This window comes from Ochlerotatus camptorhynchus, unplaced genomic scaffold (assembly GCF_037179485.1).
Source record: "Ochlerotatus camptorhynchus isolate MF236.1 unplaced genomic scaffold, CSIRO-AGI_Acam_v1.1 ptg000191l, whole genome shotgun sequence".
Classification (NCBI taxonomy): domain Eukaryota; kingdom Metazoa; phylum Arthropoda; class Insecta; order Diptera; family Culicidae; genus Ochlerotatus; species Ochlerotatus camptorhynchus.
The window spans coordinates 2,697,173-2,721,351 of record NW_027040681.1 but is presented as its reverse complement, the minus strand read 5'-3'; the positions used below and the strand labels follow the sequence as shown (position 1 = coordinate 2,721,351).

General features: G+C 40.9%; 1 protein-coding gene across 1 annotated transcript in view; it reads right to left on the bottom strand.

Moving 5' to 3' along the window:
- pxb overlaps positions 1-24,179 on the bottom strand; it is a 315,174-nt gene that overhangs the window by 30,649 nt on the left and 260,346 nt on the right. Inside the window, exon 4 of the mRNA XM_065223345.1 lies at positions 16,307-16,490. Coding sequence (XP_065079417.1) covers positions 16,307-16,490 — 184 coding nt within the window. The remainder of the gene's footprint in view (positions 1-16,306; positions 16,491-24,179) is intronic.

The window sequence follows — 24,179 nt, the reverse complement described above, 5'->3', positions numbered from 1 at the left end:
GAACATACTTACTTAAAATCACGATGTAGACCTCCGTGTTGACCTTGTCGCCTTCTGGACTGAACACTTGGTCCATTTTTTTTGCAATCGGAAGCCACCAATCCAAACTCCATAAAGCTAGCAGGATGCTTGGTCAGATACAAATTCTTGTGCTCGTCGGCCAAGTCTTTTACCGGAAGGGAACTAATATACCGGTCGGTTCTGGAATTTGATACGGGATCGACGGTAAACATGCTCTCGTCGGTGAACAGGATTACCGGATTTTTTCGCTTAAGGAAGTTCAAAATTTTCTTGCATCGTTCGACTGGCAGCTCCCGGATGCGGTTGGTAATCATGTGAGTTTTTTTTTTCCGTGCCCTCGACTTCGCCTCGCAATCTTCCTTTACGATCTTCCGTGCCGTAAAGTCACTGATTACGTATTCCTTTGCCATTTTCCTTATTGAACGCACTGGATTCACCCGAATCTTTCTTTTGATAGCAGCGATAGCCTCGGACGACCTGTGGTCAGCTTCGCGGATAGTTGTCCTTTCTTTTCTCGATCTAAAACCCTTTTGACGGTCCACCGGGACACTCCCACGGTGATTGAAATGTCTTTTTGCGACATTTGCGCGTGGGACAAATGACGAATACGCTGCCACTTCGTCATGGTGCAACTGTCAAACTAAGTAAATCATTTTCTTTTGTACTCAGCCTACTACGGTATGAGCTATAGGTTACGTGCATGCAAGGAAAACCAAGGCATTGTATGCACAGGTGAAACGGGAACCTTATTTGTACGATGGTGCAAACATTATCACGAATACGGTAGTTACTACAACAAAATCAAAATGTGGGTACAACTATAAGAAATTACATTAAAAAACCTTCACATTGACGTTCTAAGATCACGAATAGCTTATTTGGTTGTAGAGTAATCTCTTCTGAAAGATGATATTTTTTTTAAATCTCGAAAATCCAGGGTTGTAGCCGGTCTAGGTACTTCAGAGCAAAATCAAAAAAAGGCGTTAATACAGAATGCCAAAATAAGCGTTTTGACCAAGTTTGGCTCAAATCGGTGACATCGACCACAGGTGGTGTACCCACTTGAGCTGGAATTGTGATCACAACATGAACCCAATTTGGATCCTTAAACTATAATACGTATAAAAGCAACCTTAAATATTTTTAAATATTTTTTTTAAAGCTAACAACTTTTTTGAAACTTTGAAACTGTTAACTACAATCAAAGTGTATCGCAAAATTGAGCGTGAACCCTAGTGGATTTTTAAAGCATTGTAAATAGATTTTTTTTTAATCTTGGCTGGTGATTGGTTAGTTTAGTTCATTGAAGCTGCCAGTCGAACGATGCAAGAAAATTTTGAACTTCATTAAGCGAAAAAATCCGGTAATCCTGTTCACCGACGAGAGCATGTTTACCGTCGATCCCGTATAAAATTATTAGAACCTGCCGTGCATTCCGGAAGCGTGTGGAGGCCGTATTTGCAGCAAGTACTTTTAATAAACGCAACCAAATAAGCCCAATACTGTACCAATAATGTATAAATGCATGATGATTCAGCAACCATAAATTCAGAAACGTTTCTGTTTAAACTGGGCGTCTACAGCTGGTTTTTCTAAAATTTAAGTATTTCTTCAACGCTAAAGATACACTGTAAATTTTTGCGAAAAAACTCGAATTTTATTATCTTTGCCGAAATTGTTGAAATTTTTCGTAGAAAACTCATGCTTGTAAATTCGGGTGACAATTGTGGTGCTGAGACTGGCCATTTCCACGGAGCTTCCGGAATTTGTTCCGGCCTTTGTCACTCTTGTCAGTTGACATGGTCTCTAATGACATGTTCATAACATTATGAATTAATCATAAATAAGCAACTTCCCCGGGGGCTTCTGGAACCTGTTATGGGGTCATCGCGATGCCATTGTATTCTGCTAGCTTAGTTAATATGGTCTTTAATGATTTGTCTATGAAATGATGAAAATTTTGATATGTCGCACGACTGGTTTCTTTTACAATAAGAGACTGGCCTCTTCCCCGGGGCTCCCAGAATCTGTTCCAGAGCCATCGGATGGTTTTTGTTACTGTTGTCAGATGACAAGTCCATGAAATTATGAAAATTTGAATATACTGCATGACTAGTTAATGTTAAAATCAGAGATTGACGTCTCCCTTGGGGGTGCCGGAATCTGTTCCAGAGCCATAGGGTAGCCTTTGTCACTCTTGTTAGTTGACATGGTATCTAATGACATGTCCATGACATTCTGAACATTTTGAAATGTCGCATTATTAGTTTATGCTGGAATCAGAAATTGGCCACTTCCCCAAGGGCTTCTGAAAGCTGTTCCGTGGTCATCGCGTGGCCTTTGTCAATCTGCTTAGTTGGTATGATCTCTAAAGCATATTCTATGAAATTCTGAAAGTTTTGATATGTCGTACGACTGTTTTCTGTTGCAATATGAGACTGGTCACTTCCTCGGGGCTTCCGGAATCTGTTCCAGGGTCATCGGGTAGCCTTTATCACTTTTGTCTTTTGATATGGGCTTTAATGACATGTCCATGAAATTCTGAAAATCTTGATATGCCGCATGACTAGATTTTGTTAAAATCAGAGTTTAACCCCTCCCCGGGGCTTCCGAAACCTGTTCTGGGGACAATGAGCGGTCCATCCTAAAATTTATGTGTGTCATATTTTAGTTCTCATCTAAACCTATAACTTTACAGAACATTCTCTGAGCTTCGCAATAAGCTTGGGTACCCGGGTACCCCATCACCCTTTTACGGGCGGGAAAATCGTCACGCACATAAGGGTTAATAGATTCGTCAATTCAGTTCCCTTACTGAAACAACTACAAAACAAAATATCGAAAGTGTATTAAGTGCACCCCACACGACAGAAGTTTTGTCAATATTTCCATCAACATGTTCATGTCAATATTATCAAAAAATATGTTCGGGGGGTCATCAATACAGAGTCGCTCCTCACTAACATTGTTGTAGCTGCTGGCATATTACGAGTCAAACCACAACTACTTTGGCAAAATATGCCGAAGAACAGGCCCCCTCTGCTACTGTAGTCAAACAGAAGGGGAAAATGAGGGGACTTATTGAAAAATGAAATTAAACTTTTTTGATTTTGGATCAATATGCTCATCAATATATTCGTCGTCAATATTTGCATCAATATGCTTGTCAATACTTTTGAGCATTGACAATATTTTTGCCCGTGGGGTGCTTGATTTAGAGAGACAAGATTTCAAAGCCATAATTCGCTCTTTAAGTCCTTCGGCCCTTCGGTCTTACCCTGTTGTCCACATTAAAATAGGCCTCCTCTTTTCTTTATAACTACGGTATAAGTTAAAACATCAGTTAAAATTCATAACTTAGTAAATTTATGATAAACCTTTACCGAATTTGGTACGTTAATCCCAGTAATGGCAAAAAATGCAAATTGTCGATTTTATTGATTGCTCACTTAAATTTTGCCGACTTTTTCAGCCGTTCAAAAACCTGTTAAAATTGTACTGAATTCAGGTGCGTCTTCCGAAGTTTCCCTCGATTTTTTTGTTCCTGAAGCTCCATTCCAGCCGTAGTCCCAGAATTATGAGAACTCTCATGAAAATCATGTTTTCTTTAAACTTACTTTAATTCAATAGGCAAACCTCCCCAGAAAAAATGCCTCTTCAAATGCCTGCTTTCCTTCTTCTGTAACCTAACAAACCACACACACGACGTCGCTTCCTCTCTGTCGCCGGGACGACACAAACAATTTCCGCCAGATCGATCGCATTCATGTCATATTCAAGCTAGGTACCTACGCCGTTGAATGACAGACGCATCCCACAAAGGACCAAAATCGGTGGGAGGGTAAAATCCCCCCCCCCCCCCCCCTCATTCCATTCTCCATTCCCTTTGCCCGCACATTTTTGTTCCACTTGGGGAGAAATCGAGCGCAATTGAATGCGATTAATTTCCTGCCGTCGTCGTCGTCTGATGACGCAGTATCCTCTGCGTGTGTAATCCAATTTCAGGTGGAAGTCTTTTGGCCTCTCTCACGGACTGAATGGAAGCCGGGGTCGATCGGGATGGAGCAGGATGGTGTCAAAGATAACAAAACCCTCGGAGACGCACGCACATACATACACACATACAAAGGATCTTCCATTCATTTAAACTCCGCGCGCTCTATAGGCAGATTCTTGCCTAAATACCTGTAACAGAGAGCGTTGTCAAAATGTTTGGACAAGCGTGTCAAAACACATCACGGGGACAATCTATTCTATTCAGGATGATTTTTTTTTAGTTGTGGTTCATGCACATACTCCTGCTGAAGTCTCGACGGATGTCGTTTGCTAGCAAGAGCGATTATGATTCAAAGAATGTTCAAACCACAACAGACCTGTGGATAATGAAGCGTTGAAATAACAGCCTGTGATATAAGATTCTGATGCAGGAAAACGAGTGCGCTGTTCATTCATGATGTTTTCAACTCAGCTATGCACCGAATGAGACGAGGATGTTCTCTGGGACTTTCGGGGGGATGCAGATGACGGAAGAATTCATGCTATCATATTACACTTTACTTTCAAAGTGACGAAACATCTCAAATCTTTTTCGGAATGTGTACATATGATGGACGGGGAACAACTGTGACCGTTAAGAAGGAATTCACCTTAAACTTACGAATTCAGCTTATATACATGGTATAACTAATAGATGCGGTTTAATTACATTAAATTCAATCCAAAAATGACTCAAATTTTGTTTAAATGCATCCAAATCAAATGCTCCACTAAATGACTCATTCGGATTTCATGCCCTAATTTAGACCCAGGGACGCCAGATTTCCAGACATGTATTCATTTGGAAGACATTTGAAATTTTGTGAACACTTTTCTGCAGACATTTTGAAATTAAAGCAGATTTTGGAGCACACAAGTGATCCTCAAAAAAACCTTTGTCAAAATCTCATTCATTTTTCGTCAATGACAAAGATTCACCTAGCAACAAAACGTTTAATTTCGTGCATTCCATGTCGCATTATTGTTATCCAAGCAGTTCAGGAAGTAGAAGCTTGTTCACTTTAACGGCTCCATGTAAGTTTTTTGCTCAAGTCATTTAATTTCGTAACAAATTTAGCTAATTAAAAAATCTGCACATGTTCGTCACTGACAGCATTGTCACTGACATTTGACATGGTTTGCCTTGGCGATGACTGTTAGCTCAAATGAGTGACCAAAGCAGAATTTTGAATATCACCGTGTATTGTCAAGATTTTGCAGCACTGGTACTCAGTAAGGAAAACATGGTCGGTCGGAAAACCAGCCAGACCAAGGTTGAGCCTTTATTCGCAAGAAATCGGTGATTTATGTATTTGCTTACCAAAGAAATTACGACCAAATCTCGAATTGCTCGGCATACAAGAAACATCATGAAAAAATAGCCGGCAAATGGCTTGTTTTGGTGAAAAATTGAAATTGTCCTCTACTAATGGTTCCATCGGAAGCATCCCGGTGGATTCAGAACGTCCGATATGATCAGTGGTCTATTTAAAGACTATAAATAGCCTATTCACGAAAAGCCATGAATATAGAGCCGTCGCAACTGGTGGTGTAGTGGTAAGCGTGATTGCCTCCTACCCCAAAATGCCTGGGTTCAATCCCAGTCGGCGCCGCCGGGATTTTCTGAGGCATAAAATCTCTGATCACGCCTTCCTTCGAAAGGGAAGTAAAGCCGTTGGTTCTCTATCCATGAGTTATAATGGGTCCATAGGTAGGGACCAGGTGTGGGAGCTGCCTCCCTGGCGTCGATAGCACTGGTACTCAGTACGGAAAACAAGATCAACGTTGTTTTCCGTTCAAAGAAGAAAAAAAAAAGAGTCGTTGCAAGACATGCATCGGTGAAATCTGCAATAGTGCAAAGAATATAAATAGGCTATGCATGAAAAACTATGAAGATAGAGCCATCGTAAGCCATGTTTTGGTGAAAAACTACAATTGTGCTCTACTACAGGTTCCTTTGAAGATATCCCGATGGACTCGCACTGCAGTGGCCAGTCAGTAGGCTGTTTCAAGTCTTTAAATAGCCTATTCATGAAAAACCATAAAGAGCGAACCGTCGAGAGGCATGCTTCGGTGAAAACTGCAATTGTCCTTGAAATATCATGAAGATAGAGTCGTCGAAAGGCATATTTTGGTGAAAGACTGCAATGATCCCATGCTACAGGCTCCACTGGGATATTCAGGTGGTCCTGGAACGGCCATTATGCCCATAGAAAGGGTCCATTTCTAGTATATACTTAGCCTATTCATGAAAACTCATGAATATAGTGCCGTCAAAAGGCATGTTTTGGTGAAAAACTACAATTTCCCCCTACTGCTGGTTCCCCTGGGTGCATCCCGGTGATCCCGGACCGGCCAATATGGTCAATGGTCCATTTAAAGCCTGTTCATGAAAAACCATGAAGATATAGCTGCACGCTATGTCTGAAGACACTTTTTTTTGCAACATTCATGTACCTCAGATTTTTGCTGACAGGATGTTAGTATTGATTCTAACAATCAAATCTGTGATGGTTTTAAAACATTTCATCTTGGGTTTTTTTGAGAACAAGTGTTTTGAAGTTTACAAAGCTGATTATGAAGGCGTATATGGATTATTGACCATACAACATTGTATGCTGTTGCAGTCAAATAAGGTTCAAAAGTTGATTGCATTAATCCAAATGGCATTCAAGAAGTTTTCTTTAACTCCCAAGTAAGATCCATATTGATTTTGTCGACTTTGTGATAAATCAATTAATATTTGTTCGTAGCACAATATCTTGTTTAATTTCTCTTCCCTCATAATAGTAAAGGAGAAAAAAGCGAGTCCGAGACAGCCACGTTATCATAGTAGGCGTTGATTTTCGTCCTATTTCAAGTGTTTTTTTTATGGATGTATCGTGTAAAAATTCTGGAAAAATTAAAAAATCTCATGGAGAAAATAGATAGCTCGCTTGTCGTGCTTCGAAAAGCGACTCTGTAAAAAAAAATTAGGCCACTTTAATAGCGACGATCATTGAAAGATTTTTACCGGAGTTAAATAAAGGAGATAGTAGGTATCCGAAAGTTTTGTGTCTTGTACTCAGCTGCTGACGAAGGTGGCATTTACCACTAAATCATCCTGAGGGGCGGAAAATTTGCTTGGATTTTTAAAAATAAATAGATATGTTTGACTCAACGGCGAGATCGAAAATAAATTCTGGCAACCATGACAAAATCTTTAAAAATCGTTTGACCGATAATGCCGAAAATACAGGAATGAACCTCACATGAGATTAGTTACTCTTGCCCAGTGAGTTTAGGTAGCCCTCACCTTGAATTACTACAGAGTTGCTAGAGCTTCATTGCAGCTCCCATATTTTGTCCATGGAAATTTTCAGGAAGGTTCAGCGACCTTCTAGGAAATTCTGTGAACTATAGGGAACTGTGATGAATTTGAGGAAAGTACTGCAAACTTTAAATAATTTCCTCAAATAAAGCAGAGAAATTCAACAACTTTCAGATAAGTTCATTGAACTTAAGGGAAGTTCTACAAACTTCAGGAAAATTATTAAAACTTTAAAGGTGTGTTTCGATCTTCAGAGAAGCTCTATAAACTTCAGGAAAATTCTGCCGACTTCAGGGACGTTTTGTGGGCTTCTGGGGAGTTCAATGTCGTTCTGGTAAGTTCTACGAACTTCAAGAGAGTTCTGTGAACTATAGCAACATTATATGAATTTCAATGATGCTCTGCAAAAAGTTCTTTAAACGTGAAGAAATTTTGGCAAACTTTAGGATGGTATGTGAACCACAAGTAAAATTTAATAACATTAGGAAAGTACTGTGAACTTTAAGAAATATCTGAGAATTTCAGGAAAAAAAAAGCAAAACTCAGAGACGGTCAAAGAACATCAAGAAAGTTCGAAGAATTTCATCGAAGTTCAAGGAAATCAAGGAAAAACAGGGCTTTGAATTTGAATGTAACTTCTGTTTCATCGGGTAGTTGGTTGAATAACTCCTACTTTATGTCTTAGAAAACAGGTATAGTACAAATAATTTCTTGTGATATCTCTTTTTCTTTTACGCTTCCCTTATGAAATGTGATCGAGGGAATGAGCAGGGTAAAAATGAGAGTTCACCACCCAAACAAATATCGTGAATTAGACTCACGTTACATTGCCGTTTACCGGTATAGAAAAGGGAGCAGTTTATGAAAATTGAGGTTCACAAATATCCAGTAGAAAGATGTTAACAAGAAGTTCAAACGAAACTCAACAGTCAAAGATGTGCGGGTTTGTAGATATTTGTTAGAAAAAATCATCGCAGAAAAAAAGAAATTCATAAAAATTTGCAAATTATGTCTGACGCAGCTTTCTCCTATGAAACGTCTTGCAACAACTTTGTCGCCAAAAGCAGGCAAAAAACTAGCCGAGGTTATTTTTGTAAACGTCGCAGGAAGACCAGGAATCAATGTTTTATAATATAAAATCCCAATTTTTTAATAAAAACTTTACACGAATTTTTAATTACCATTCAATTAATATTTTGATCTTTGAAATCAGCTTCAAAGTTAAAAAGTTATACACATAAAAAAGAGGAATATAAAAAATAAAATAAAAAAATAAACGATTTTTTGGACTACTCTAACGTTGAAATGGTCACCCTAATGACACAAAATAAAATAAAAATATTTTTCGATAAGGAATAAAATTACAATTTTTTACCGAATTCTAAGAACCACTATATCGTTTTGCAATGGAATGGCTGAATAATAGTAAATTTAGAGACTTCACAATTGTTTAATTATTTTATTAATGTAAACATTATGGGATCATGACAAAGCTACGATATCTTACGGTACCAATAAGGGAATCTTACTTTACTAGTATTTTGACAACTTTAGTCCCATTTTGAATCATTTTCAGCTGAATTTGTTACGATCCGTAACAGTTTTGTATCATCAATAGTTCGTATACGTCTTTGTAAACGACTAAGTATACTTCAAAACACTTTTTCTCTAAAAACCCAAGATGAAATATTTTAAAACCATCACTGATTTGATTGTTAGGATCAATGCTAACATCTTGTGAAGAAAAATATGAGGTACATGAATGTTGCAAAAAAGTGCCTTCAGACATAGCGTGAGCTGTCGAAAGGGAAAAAAAAAACTGCAATTGTGCTCTACTACAGGTTCCCCATGGGGCATCTCGGTGGTCCCGGAACGACCAATATGGTCAATGATCCATGGCGAGACTATGCATAATCTATGCAAGAGAAACCATAAAGAAAGAGCTGGCGTTCGGCATGCTTACACTGTTCCAAAACATCAGCCCCTGTTCGAAACCTCAGACATCAAAACATCGAAGTCGCTTTTTCGAATGATAGCTGAAGCAGGTTATTTGGAAGACAGCCATATGGATACTTATCAGCTGATGACGAATTCAACCATAAGGCAATCATCCGAAATTCGAAAGCATATTACAGGGTATCCCATCAAAAACATTTTTTCAATTCCCGGTTTTTCCCGGCTTTTTAAAAAAATCCAACCCTAACATCACCCCTGCCCTAAACAAAAATGGCCGGTTGGAGATAATCATATGATGTTTTGAGCAGAATTTCTCTACAATACGTCTGCCTTGTGCAAAAAATATAAAATGAGATTTACATTGACGTGTCGATGATCTAGGCAGTGTTGGAAAAATCAGCAATCAATTGATATTTTTCCGCTCTCATGCGCTCGCAATATCACGCGCGATATTAGAACAAAATATGATGCTTGATATTGATTTAACAAGCTCCTTTGATATTGCGAGACTATTCACAACGTGCAAAAATCAAGCTGAGAGTTGACTCGACACAAAAATGATTCCGTTACATATCATTTTCTTAGAAAGAGAATGTATACTTTGCTATCTTTTTTTACTCTTCACCGATGGCAGACACGAAGTGACTGCTGCCAGCCGATATGGAAGTTTCGGTTGCATTCGGGTGTAAAGCAAAAATTATGAAACTCAATCTCACCACAGTTTGTTGAGATTTCCAGCTGGTGAGTTTTGTTAGCTTGATATTCCGAGCTGCGATATCACAGCTTGCAAAATCAACCGCAGTTGTTTGCTAGTTGATTTTTGTCTACGAAAATCAAGCGTGATCTTGGGCGTTGGTGAGATTTGATTTTTTTTTATATTTTCCCAACACTGGATCTAGGTCTCCAAAATCTCATGGAAACAATAATTCGTATAAATACAAAGAGTCTTACTGCAAAAAATGAGCATAAACGTTGTTTTGGTATGTCGGAAAAAGCATATATCAATACACTGAAACCTCCGTTTACGAAGTCTTTTTTTACGCAGTATTCAATTTACGTCCCTCTTTTTACGAAGTAAATTCCAAATAACGAGTTTTTTTTTGTGATTTTGGGAAACTGGGATATACTGTGAAATACCCCACAATATGGGTATTGTTGGAATCGGAGTGACGTGTAGGGACCGAAAATCGATGTCTGTCGCCATTTTGAAATCCAAGATGGCGGCTTCCGGTAACATAATAATTTCGAATTTCTGTCAAATACCCCACAATATGGGTATTTTTGGAATCGGAGTGACGTGTAGGGACCGGAAATCACTGTCTGACGCCATTTTGAAATCCAAGATGGCGGCTTCCGGTAGCATAAAAACATGGAAATTCTGTCATATACCCCACAATATGGGTATTTTTGGAATCGGAGTGACGTGTAGGGACCGGAAATCAATGTCTGACGCCATTTTGAAATCCAAGATGGCGGCTTCCGGTAGCATAAAAACATGGAAATTATGTCATATACCCCACAATATGGGTATTTTTGGAATCAGGGTGACGTGTAGGGACCGGAAATCAATATCTGACGCCATTTTGAAATCCAATATGGCGGCTTCCGGTAACATAATAATTTCGAAATTCTGTCAAATACCCCTCAATATGGGTATTTTTGGAATCGGAGTGATGTGTAGGGACCGGAAATCAATGTCTGACGCCATTTTGAAATACAAGATGGCGGCTTCCGGTTACAGAAAAACTTGGACATTCTGCCAAATACCCCACAATATGGGTATTTTTGGAATCGGAGTGACGTGTAGGGACCGGAAATCGATGTCTGACGCCATTTTGAAATCCAAGATGGCGGCTTCCGGTATCATAATAACTTGGAAATTCTGTCAAATACCTCACAATATGGGTATTTTTGGAATCGGAGTGATGTGTAGGGACCGAAAATCGATGTCTGAAGCCATTTTGAATTCCAAGATGGCAGCTTCCGGTAACATAAAAACCTGGAAATTCTGTCATATACCCCACAATATGGGTATTTTGGAATCAGGATGACGTGTAGAGACCGGAAATCAATATCTGACGCCTACACTTTTGAAAAGATGGGGAAAAGTTCGCGAGTCATAGTGATTTTTTGCGAACTTTTCCATCACTGCTTACACGTCACTCCAATTAAAAAAACACATATTGTGGGGCATATGACAGAATTTCCAAGCTTTTATTTTACCGGAAGCCACCATCTTGGATTTTAAAATGGCGTCAGACATTGATTTTCGGTCTCTACACTTCACTCCGATTCCAAAAATACCCATATTGTGGGGTTATTTAACATTATTTTTCTGTTTTTATGTAACCGGAAGCCGCCATCTTGGATTTAAAAATGGCGTCAGACATTGATTTCCGGTCTCTACACGTCACTCCGATTCCAAAAATACCCATATTGTGGGGTATCTGGCAGAATGTCCAAGTTTTTCTGTAACCGGAAGCCGCCATCTTGGATTTTAAAATGGCGACAGACATCGATTTCCGGTCCCTACACGTCACTCCGATTCCAAAAATACCCATATTGCGGGGTATTTGGCAGAATTTCCTAGTTTTTCTTTAACCGGAAGCCGCCATCTTGGATTTCAAAATGGCGTCAGACAACGATTTCCGGTCTCTACACGTCACCCTGATTCCAAAAATACCCATATTGTGGGGTTATTTAACATTATTTTTCTGTTTTTATGTAACCGGAAGCCGCCATCTTGGATTTCAAAATGGCGTCAGACATCGATTTCCGGTCCCTACACGTCACTCCGATTCCAAAAATACCCATATTGCGGGGTATTTGGCAGAATTTCCAAGTTTTTCTGTAACCGAAAGCCGCCATCTTGGTTTTCAAAATGGCGTCAGACATCGATTTCAGGTCCCTACACATCACTCTGATTCCAAAAATACCCATATTGTGGGGTATTTGACAATATTTTGAAAAACCTCTTTTTACGAAGTAAATCCCAAATAACGAGTTTTCTTTTTACAAAGTAAATCCCAAATAACGAGTTTTCTTTTTACGAAGTAAATCCCAAATAACGAGGTTTTTTTTTACGCACTAATTCGATTTACGAACCCCCGTTTTGGTTCGTAAATGGAGGTTTCAGTGTACAAGAGACCTGAGCAGGAGAAACTCAGTATCAAAAGTTATTCAAACCTTGCTGGAGTTTAGATCTTGAAATTCTATAAGCCATGCAACATTTTGAAGAATACAAATATATGTTACCAAAATACTTATCACACTTAAAAAAATTCTGAAGATATTTTACAGGCTAATCGAAATCTTGAGAATTTTTGAGCATTTTGTGAGTCACGGAGATTCATAACATAATTTTAAATGTGTAATTGTGTTTAAAAATAACATTGTTGCACTATTCCAATCATCCCGGATATCTTATCTTGAAGTTCTGCAGGGTCAACAAGACATACGATTATTTGACTTAACGATAGAATGAGTAAACCTTCGTGAAGATCTTTATGTTTTACAGACTAACCACAGGCTTTATGTTGTATGTAATGTTTTACAAATGTTTTAATTTTTAGTTCGTTGATTGTGTCCGGTGTAGCTTCGTAACAAGATATGTCTCGCTCAGGCTTGATACTAGAACTACTGCACTAGGAAAATCGTAGCAAAATAATTCAAACACTTTTCTTCCAATGACACCAAAATAAATCCTTAAAATTTACTCTGTTAGCTATCGTGGTTGGAAAAACAGCGAAATCGTCGTTTTCCTCGTGCGCGAACAGATTGCGAGTAAAGAAAAAGTATAGAGTTGTTGTAATTTTGAGGATTTATGATACTTTACCGCAGTGAAAGTTTTCCCGGTTGGCTGGACACCCTGCATATTGTTAATGGGCTAGAGCAATGCAATAATCATTCGTAGTATTGCGGATGTTTTCGGCCAGTGTAGGTATCAGCGTTGCCAGATATACCGATTTATCGGCATTTATACCGATTTCCGAACTAGATACCGATATACAGATAAGGTTCCCCAGAATACCGATTTTTGATATGTTATACCGAATCATACCGATTTTTTTTAAATAATCAAAATTATTATTGCCTACCCACACTCGAATTTTGGAAAAAAAATTTGTGAAAGACTTGTATCTTTTTGAATACCTCATTTTTTTAAGTTTTCAAAATTCTAAACAATGATCTTTATGCTTGATACTCTTGCGACTAATTTTTGCAATCGAGAAATAGTCGATGGCTGTTCCCGGTAATTCCTAGGTAATCGAGAAATACTTTTTAAACATTATTTAACTTCCGAAAGTTTTAACGCATTTTTTAACTTCCTGAACTTTCATCCAATGGAATTTTCCTCCACCTTACCTTGGAGGCTTCTTCAACCTTCGCTCGAATGATTCTTTTACCTTTTCCCGCCAGTTTTTTCACCTTTCCCGGAGCTTCAAGGATGCTATCAGATTTTTATTGCGGATCCACTTTAGCTGTAGGAACATTTAAGAAGTTCTCAATCTTCAGAGAAGTCCAGACTTTTGTGTAAGTTTCGGTAAATTTAAGACAGTTTCATTAACATCTGTTGAAATTCAAAAACTCGTAAGTAATTTCACAAGTCCAATGAACTTCAGGGAAACTTAATGGTTTTCAGGAACTTTAGTGAAGCTCAAATAACATCAGGACAAATCAATTAATTTCAATGTAATTGCTGAAATTATAAAGAAGTTCCGAGAAACTCGGGAAATTTCCATAAACTTCAGCAATGTCCTGAGGGCGTCATGAAAATTTAGGAAACGTAAGGGAAGTTACATGAACATTAGAACATTGTGAGAACATTTTATGGGAAGTTCTATGCTTTTTAATGGCAGTGTCGATAACTTTTAAAAATAGAAAAAATCGGGGATACCAGAGAACTTCAATTCTGATTTTTAAATAAATTCAAGAAAATTATGAGAGCACTAAAGAGATTTCGTAATCTTCAAGAAAGTTCAGAGACCTTCAAAGATGATTAGAGATATTCCGGTAGTCTCATTATAATCTGAGAAATACCGAGCGCTACGAGGATCACCCAGTCCCTAATTTCAGGGAAATTACAAGAACTTTTAAAGAATTTCGGGGAGTTATGGGAATATTCCTTAGTGCATTTCAGAACATGTTCGAGTGTTAAGTAAGCGCTCTGGCTACCGACTTTCTTCAGATGTTTCTTCCAATCTACCTTAGGAAGCTTCTGCCAGCGTCTCTAGGAAGTTTCTTTCGATTTCTCCAGGAAGTTCAATTAATTCTCCTTTAAATTTCTTTCGTCTTCTTCTGGAAGTTTGACCATAAGCGAAAGGTTTTTTCGTTCGACTTCTTTTGGAAGGTATTTCTGAGCTTATTTTGGCTTTCCCTGGAAATGGCTACTTCTAGAAATTTGCTCCCGATTTCCGAAACTTTCCGGGTTCCTTTGGATGTGACATCCGTTTTTTTTTCGATAATTTATTTAAATTTTCGCCGCATGTTTCATAATTTGTGTCTTGGAAGTTTCTCGGATGTTTTTCCAACTGTTCTTAGAACTTTCCTCGAGCTTCATCTAAGAGAGCTTCTTTCGTCTTTCTCTGGATGTTTTTTCAGCTTCGTTCAAAAGCTAATTCAAACATTCCCCTTAAAACACTGCAACGTCTACCATGTAATCTGCTCGACATTTCGGCCATGGGTTGTGGAAAAATATTGTTTGTCGTTATTGTCAATAGTTCAGTCGTTGTTGTGGCTGATTTTCCATATTTTGGTTTCATTTAATGATATTAATTGAAAAACAACTTGGTCACAATTTTGATCACCACTTGAGGACAACGATAGTTTTTAAAATTAAATTTAAAAAATAGTGTTTTTTTTTTTGCAATTCCCCTCAAGTTCCAGTCGTCACCATCGTTAAAATTTTTGCTATAAAAAACGGCAAATATATAAAATTAATTTAATAGTAAATACCGATAAATTCCGATTTTTCAATACCTTTAAAACCGAAAAGCTTTAAAACAATCTGACAACACTGGTAGGTATGCTAGGTAGCTTGTATTAATTAGTTCTTTATAGTGCGAGGTCTCATACAGCATTCTATGGATGTTCAAAAACTGCATTTTCTTAAAAATCGGGTCCGCACGCCATAGCAAAGTTTATAGAAAAACTGTGGAGCTAAATGACGACTTCAGTTAAATTAGGCATACCTACACGGTTCATAAAAGTAGTGTAAATTTCTGTTTAATATCATGCACATAAAAGGAGCGTCACATCTCATCTAAGTTTACATTATAAATCGTGTAAAGTTCTGAGACATTTCATGAAATGTTGCAAATATTTTATACAAAAGCCCATATTTGTAAACAACGTAAAGCGTACAAGTTGCTCGTTTGTGTGAAATGAAATACAAGTTTACGTGAATGAATGTTTACATCACAATTATAATTCAGATTTTGTTGCTGTGTATTATATTTCTAATATGTAGTTATATTTAGTACTTGTCGCACTCACAGCACTTAAGAGGAAAGTGTGGGTGTTCACATAAAGACACAAAAATTAAGTAACTAGATGAGATGGGTTAGACATTGGTGAAAGAATTTTGAAAATTGGTTGTGAAACCATCGAAATCCAGCATTTAGAACCGAGTGATTCGTGAACCGGGTATTTGGAGTATTAATACGTTTTACGTTGAAGTATTAGGTACTCTGCGACGTGGACTCCTCACTATCTCAACCGTGTTAATAGGATTAAGACAGTTCAACGAAGTTTTGTGCGGTTCGTTGCCGTCTGTGTAACGCTACGAGAGTATTGTACAATTCATTGACCTCGACATACTACACTTAGTGGCTGTCCACATACCACGTGGACATGTTTTGAGTGGTTTTAGACCCTAAAACCTTTTATGAAAAAAGAAAAACATTTTCGTTATCGCGTGAGTGCTGCATTAATTGTAACCAGCAAATCTTCGGAAAACTCATGCCCAATATATGCCACACCTACCTCCATGTTGTGATGGTGATGATGGTGGTGGTGCCGCATGACCAGCGGGTGGTGTCCGAGGTGCACGTCCGGATCCTCGTACGTCACTGAGTGGGCCGCTGACACACCTGTTGCGTCCAGATGATGCGGTGGTCCCCGGGTTGGCGTTTTGCAGGGTAGGAAGTTTTGAACTTTCCGCTTGTGTCTGTTGAAAGAGAAAGAGAAAAGAAATAATATTAATTGCCTCATTGAAATATAATACACATATGTATAGCACACGTCTCAATGCGGCTGCATCGCCGCTGTCGCAGTGAAATGGGAAAAGCCGTCCCGGTACGACGGGAGGACTCGACAACTAATTAATGCCGTCGGGACAAGTCGAGCCGAGTCGAGTTCTTTAAAGTTGGGATCTAATTTATCAACAGCGTTTGTCTCCCGTTTCGTTCGGGAGAAGCGTAGGTAAGATATATGACTGTCTCATGGTTGTGATAGATGAAATTAGAGTGGAGAAAATGAATTTCATACTAGGATGGCTCTAAATTTAGTGTGCCTGTGGAAACCGTTTTGGGAAAAGGTTAGTGGAGGTCCCACGGGGATTACTAATCACGTTCGGTTGACAGAAATCAATTAAGTGTGTGCTTCGGGAGATTGCAGCGCAACGAGGGGTGTGCACCGGAGGATCGCGTTGCGGTATTTGAGTGGAATTTCAATTTCAAATAAACACTCATGATGGAAGGTTCTGTTTGCTGGTCGATGACGATTTCATGGAAAGGGAGCAAAACCAATTTTGAAATCGCTGTTGATGTATTGGAGGTATTCATATGGTAATACATTTGCTTTGGGAAATTATTATTAGTTGGTTGACTATTCACGTCATCAAAATTAGTTCATTCGAATCGTGCGCATTTTACAAGCATAAAAAAAATGTTGAAATCACCATTGAACTAAAATTATGACTTATGGGATTCTATGATAGAACATGTAACTATCTAAGGGTCTATTCATAAACTACGTAGCCCAATTTTGAGAGGTTTTAGACCCCATCCTTCCCCCGCGTAGACCATTGTTTGGAAATTTGTGTGGACCGTAGACAGTAGCCATCCCCCTCCCCCTGCATAAAGTGTCCACGTAGTTTATGAACAGCCCAAAAAGCACTAGCTTCCGAATGCACCTTTCCATCAAATCTTATGTATGTATTTAGGTAAATCTGACGCATCCTTCTCGGGAAGACCCATTTACTCCGCCCGAATTCCTAATCTCCGACCTTTCACCTGCTCACCTGTAACCTTTCCCGTCAGGATCAGCACTCGGCCAAAGATAGCACAGCACGGCGTTAGCAGAAAATACCATCGATATTTGTGGACCAACTTTTCCTCGCACGTCGTCCCCGGCTTTTGTTGGACGCTTGAACCCCCTCATCATATTGTTTACATTGTCAGCCACAAAACTGCCATTTGTATATGTGTAGCACCACTCGAAGCGGGTGAAGTGACATCCCGTCTCCTGCTAAGCAAACTTTTCCGCCCCTCTGCCCATCCTTAGAGCCAGCGTTCGGCTAACGATAACGAGCTAACTTTCATCTTATTTGCCGCATGACGGAATCCCTTCGGTGGATAGATATCCCTCCAACCTACGCTCTCAGACCTTCCCCCGGTGCCTAGTATGTATGTGAGTGTGGATGTCGTTCGATCGATGGTCCTTTCCCGAACCAACTCCAGATGCCTTATTTTCGTCGTCCAACTCCCCTGCGGCACAGTAACTGTGGAGCGGAAAATTGTGCAAAGAAGCGCATAAAATCAAAATCATATCAAAGCGATATCGGAAACGAGATAGAGAAGTATGTTTGTGTGACCGAACCTCCTCCATCATCAGTCCCCCCTCCTCCTATCCCCTATCCGGAGCTTCAGAAGAAAAGTGATTTGATAAAAGTCAATCCATAAAAGAAAGCTTCGATCTAAGGGAGAGGGATTTGTGGGAGCTGAGGCAAGAAAAGGGTACACCGGTACCGGAGACTATAAATATATCCTGAAGCCAGGCGGCAAGCAGAGAGTCAACCGTCCCAGCGTCGTTGTCATCGGTAAGCTTGGTCGTCCGGTCAGCCAAAGCTGGGGAAAACTTTTTGCGAGATCTCTTAGCTCGACCGGGGTTCATCCGGGTATGTGTCGTTTTGATTAGCCTTTGATTGAATGGCTTTCGGAGGAGAAATTAGTTTTCTATGAGTCGAAAAAAAGAACCTGAGTTTATCCACCTACGGTGAGATCTGATCCTTCTTACGTATTGATTTGTACCCAGAACATGTTCGGATGTTTCTAATGTGAGTCTTGGCTCTTGATTTACCCACCACTTGTTTTTCTTTTGAATTCTCATGTGATTTGAGGTACCGCATGATGGGTTTTGGTCCAAGTCAGAGACTGACCAATTCCCCTGGGGGTATGTACATGGAAGATGTCCGGATGTAGACCATTGATTTTTTTTTTTTTTTGAATGCTCATGTTATTTGAGATGCCACGTGATGGGCTTAAAACGATTAAGGCCGATTATTGGATCACGACCCGTATTCACCGGAACATATCTCCGGAACTGGGGACCCGATTCCAAAAACACCCAAATGCGTTCTATGAGACCATACCATTCCTTCCATTTGGCGGTTTATGCGTCCAAATCGGTTCAGTGGTGGCCACGACTTAGTTTCCTAAATCCGTGTATTTTGGATTTTGTTCCGTCCATATCTCCATAACCAGATGACCGATTTCAAAACTAGTTATCTGAGACCACAATACCTTCCATTGGGCGGTTTATGCGGCTAATTCGGTTCAGTAGTTGCCGAGAAACAGGACTTAGGAAAAAAAATCGGTGCACACACAGAAATGTTCCAATCTCGTCGAGCTGAGTTGATTGGCAACACTCGGCCCTTCATGCCTCCGATCGAAACTCCGTTTTCCAAGCGATATGCATACCCTTCTTTGTAGGACGGGTAAAAAGACAGACCACAGCGGATGCCGGGTGCAGCAATTTGTGAGGATCACTTTGGTCACTTTTCGGTTGGATATCCCACTGGGTAAGTCCAAAGAGCTCGTTCGGACGAAAGGAAATTGATACGTATCTGGTTGGAAAAGGATTTCGCTTCAACTCTTTTCTTCATTTCCGTTCAATTGTGTGTGTGGCTTTTCACCAGCAAGAAAGGTTCGACGTTTTTTTTTGCAAAGGAGACGACGTTTATCTATTGGAAAATAGATTTCAAACACCACACTGACTGACATGGGATACGGGTCGTCGTGGTACGGAGATGGCGGTTGTCGGTAAACATCGAATTCAATCTAATTACCAGTGACAATGTGGGCGACCGGGGTGACGTTGCTAAACGCTTGATTGGAAGCAGAATTTGCAGTGTCGGTCTGGATGGTGCTGGTGTGGAATATCAAATGTCAAGCGTAACTTTCAGACGAACGACGTAGGATATATAAGGCAAATAATTGATTCCCGCATGCTGTCGGTGTCTGTCAATGGTGTGGGTTCTACGTGCATAATTCAAGCTGAACAATTCATTAGGTCCTATCATTGACAGATGCTATTTGTTGACTTTCTCTTTTTTCCTCACGGCAATGTTAAGACATTTCCAGTTAATTCCAGCACACAGATCGATGCAACAACCCAAGCAACCAAAACGCACCGATGCGTACTCTTAGCAACTTGAAGTTAAACAAATGTTCCAAAAAGCAGCCTAAGCACACTTTAGGAATTTCAGGTAAGGCAGCAAACATGGCCGCAACAAAATTCAGAACAAGTGCCCTGCTGCCACTTTAAAGTATGTAAAAAGTTCCCACATGAAACAATACGCACAAGCCTTTTTTGTAACATTATTTGATACGTATGTCAATACGGAAGGCTCAAATAAAGCATAATTCTTATATCTATTATTAAATCCAAATATGAATAAAAGAACATTTCCTGGATTCGAACGTTTGTATTCTACACGAACGCTAACCACTACGCCACAAGTGTGTTACCATGCGTAAAATCTGCCTTTTCGTCGTGCTGGATTCCGGCACTATCCGCATTGATGCTCAAACCTGGGAACATCCCGGACAGTGATCGCGTTTCCACAAGCCATACGTTGCCATTCCGCATCGTGCTCTCTTGCCGTGTGCGTATCTATTTGCTTTATGCTGAAGGAAGTGTTACTGCTACCTAAAGCTACAAAAAATTTAAACAGCACTTTTCAGTGCTCAATAAACCTGTAAATTGTCTACCTTTTCGACTCTTATTTCTATTCGATCCTTGTTTGGACCCTGCCCGAGGTAATCCTGCTTGTATATCAATTTGGAAAACGTTGACGTAGAACTCGAAGCAGTTCATGGTAAAGATCCATCATCCACTGAAAGTCGGGCCTTGTTTCAGAACCTGTACTATCGTTTTAAAGGTTCGATCACGAGTAAACTCCCAGCTCCAGCTCCTACAAATCCACCTGCTCCCGAAGCACAACATCATATCAACCTCACTCCATCTGATGTTCACCTCCCAGAGATGAAAATTCCCGAATTCGATGGGAGCCCTGAAGATTGGGCTGGTTTCCACGATCTATTCAAGTCCTTGATCAAGCAGCACATTAATGTGCTCTTCTAGGTTCCGCCACTTTGGGATGAGTCTGGTCTTTCCGAACTTGCTGATGAATTCGAGAAACACGTCAAGATATTATACAATTTGGAAACCAAGTCACAGCATTGGGATTCTGTGTTGGTGGAGCTCCGTTTTTTGCCGAATGGATGCCACCTCGCAGAAACAGTGGGAAAGTAATCGTGACAAGTCCAGACGTTCAAGCTCATTCATGAGAAATCACGTGCTTTACAGTCTTTGAAGCTCTCCCAATCAGTTTGTCTAACACCGTCGGGGGTTGACCCACCAATATCTCGGCCTGTTTCGAATCATTCGGCCTCGGAACAAGCTACAAAATGTGCTGCTTGTATTTAAGCAACCGCATTTTCTTTTCCAATGTGAGATATTTCGTGAACTCCACATCAACGTTTCGATTTGGTTAAGAAACACAATCCATGAGTCAATTACATTAAAGCATCCTATCATGCAAAGTACTGCATAAGTGGATACTGCAAGTACTGTCAAAAGAAGTATCACACGTTGCTTCATTTTCCGTCGTCTATATTCATGATTGTGACTGGAGCTCCACCACACACCCAAACCACTGAAGCTGCAAGTCCAATGCTGCAACAGCTGCTTGCATCAAATTCCAAGCTTCATAGCGACTCCGCTGTCGCTAAGGTTGCTCGTTCGTTTCTGTTTCTGTCGCCGTCGGAAGTTGCATCCCACCTGCCTTCTTCGGTTACAGTCATACCTCCATCTACCTCCAGTCAAACCGTCACACCAATCAACGTTGGTAAATGCACAGTAATCTTGTTCACCGCTCTAGTGAATGTCCACGACAATCTTGGAAATTGTTATGTTGCTCGTGTTCTTATGAATAGTAGCTCACAATCAAGCTTCATATCCGAGTCATTGTCCCAACGTTTATCAATCAACCGAACAATGGTCAACATAATTGTGACTGGCGTCGGTCAAACTGTTGTCAACGTACGCTAAACAGTTTCGATGAACATCTCTTCTCTATTTGGTTCAAGAGCATTCCCGCTGGATCTTCCAACAAAGACGGTTGACATTAGGACATGTAAGATTCCTTAATACTTGCCACTAGCCGTCCACAGTTCTATCATAGTCATGGTATCGATTTGATCATTGGCGCTAAGCTTTTTCCATTCATTCTGCTACCCGAGCAGATACTGTTCAACGATAAACAACCACCGCTCCAAAAGACCAGTTTCGGATACGTTTTCTTGGGTATGGTTTCTGCTAGAACAGTAACTTCAATCACCACTTGTTTGTTTTCCACACTCGACTGTCCTTTCACGCAGGTAAATCTCACATCCGAAGAACAGCAGTGTGAAGAAAACTTTACAGTTCCTTCCAGTCGCCGTTCCGATGATTAATACACAGTGCGTCTATCAGCTAAACCAGAGAGCGTAGCAGCTGATCGATTTGCCACCGTCGAATTACCATTGCGCTCAGATGTGGCCCATTGCGCTTGTGCTATGTAGAATCCAAGGAGAAATATAAACGTCTCTGTCGTAGGGATGTAGGGAATACCACCTCAGCCACGGTGAAGCGGTCCAAAAAGAGGAAGAAAAATCAAGGCCAGTCCAATGGTGCGAGTGGACGGGACGATGCCACCTCGACGAACGTCAGCGTCATTGGTGATTTCGGCGACACCGTCGACAACGAAACTGCTGCCAGCCCGAGTGCACCAAAAATGAAGCTTCCTCCATTGGTGGTGAAGCAAGCTCCACTCAACACGCTGATTGGCGATCTCTCATCGCTGGGCGTTGCAGCTGAGTTTAAGCTCGGCAGGATCGGCACCAAGGTGATGCTCCGAACAAAAGCGGATTACGAAGGTGCCTTGAAATATCTGAAAGATTCCAAGGCGGAATTCTTCACGCACGACATCCCCGGTGAGAAGCCCTTCAAGGTAGTCATCAGGGGTCTACCAAACTTCGACCCCAAGATGGTCTAAGCTGAAATCAACCAGTAAAAGCTAACCCAAATCGCTGTCTTCCGAATGACAAGGAGAGATGAGAACGTGAAGACGTACCCGGATTGTCTTTTCCTGGTGCACTTCCAGAAAGGGACGGTGACGCTCAATGCGCTACAAGCCATCCGATCGATCTACTCCATCATCGTACGGTGGGAGCCATACCGTGGCGGTCATCGTGACGTAACGCAGTGTCAGAGGTGCCTTAATTTTGGACACGGTACCCGCAACTGCAACATCAAGCCACGCTGCAGCAACTGCGCTCAAGAACACGCCACTTCCAACTGCCCTGCGGATGGAGCCGTGGCGTTAAAATGCGGCAACTGTGGTGGTGCATTCAGGACGGAGGATTTCCCGCCTCTTCGTGCTCTCCAGCAAAGGCAAGCGAATTCGCGGGTGCAACCCGCCTCCCCTCAAGAAGCTTCCGGTGATTCTGCTGGCCAAAGCTCTTTATGTCCCCCTGGATTCTGGAGAAAACCAACAGCGCAAAACAACAACTCCGATCTGTTCTCAGCGGACGAACTGATGGAAATTTTCGTCAACATGTCCGGTGCTCTTCGTAAGTGCCGGAATAAGCCCGAACAGATCCAAGTGCTCGGTAAATTCATCATCCAGTATTGGCGTCTAAACCGCTAACTAAAGTCACCTGGAATGCTTGCTCTGTAAGAGCAAAAGAGATTGAGCTTGCCGACTTCCTCCGCAAGCACAGCATCGACGTGGGCCTTCTAACCGAAACCCATCTAAAGTCCGGTGACAGCTTCTGGTTGCCTAACCACAACATTATTCGGCTTGATCGCACCAGCTCCAGGGGTGGTGGTGTTACGGTCGTTGTCAAGAAAGGAATAAAATACCACACTCTGTCCCATATCCACTCCTCTATCATCGAGGCCCTTGGTGTGGAGGTGGAGTCGTCGACTGGATACGTCCAGTTCATCGCCGTCTACTGCCCTCGACAGTGTGCCGACAGCAGTGGACTAGCGGCTAAATTCAAGAAGGACCTGTCCACCATCACCCGTACCGGTTCCCGCTTCGTAGTTGGAGGAGATCTAAATGCTCGCCATGAGGCCTGGCGGAACTACCAGCAGAACCAGAACGGTCGTCTGCTGTTCGACCATTCGCAGCATGGGCTGTACTCCGTTGGGTTTTCTATTGAGCCAACATTCATCTCACCGGCGGGCAACCCATCGACGCTAGACCTGTTCCTGACAAATACCGGCTTGTCCAAGCCGGTAGCCTTGAACGATCTCAGCTCCGACCACCAACCGGTGGTGGCTGAACTGGGCTGCAACGTGGCCCCTG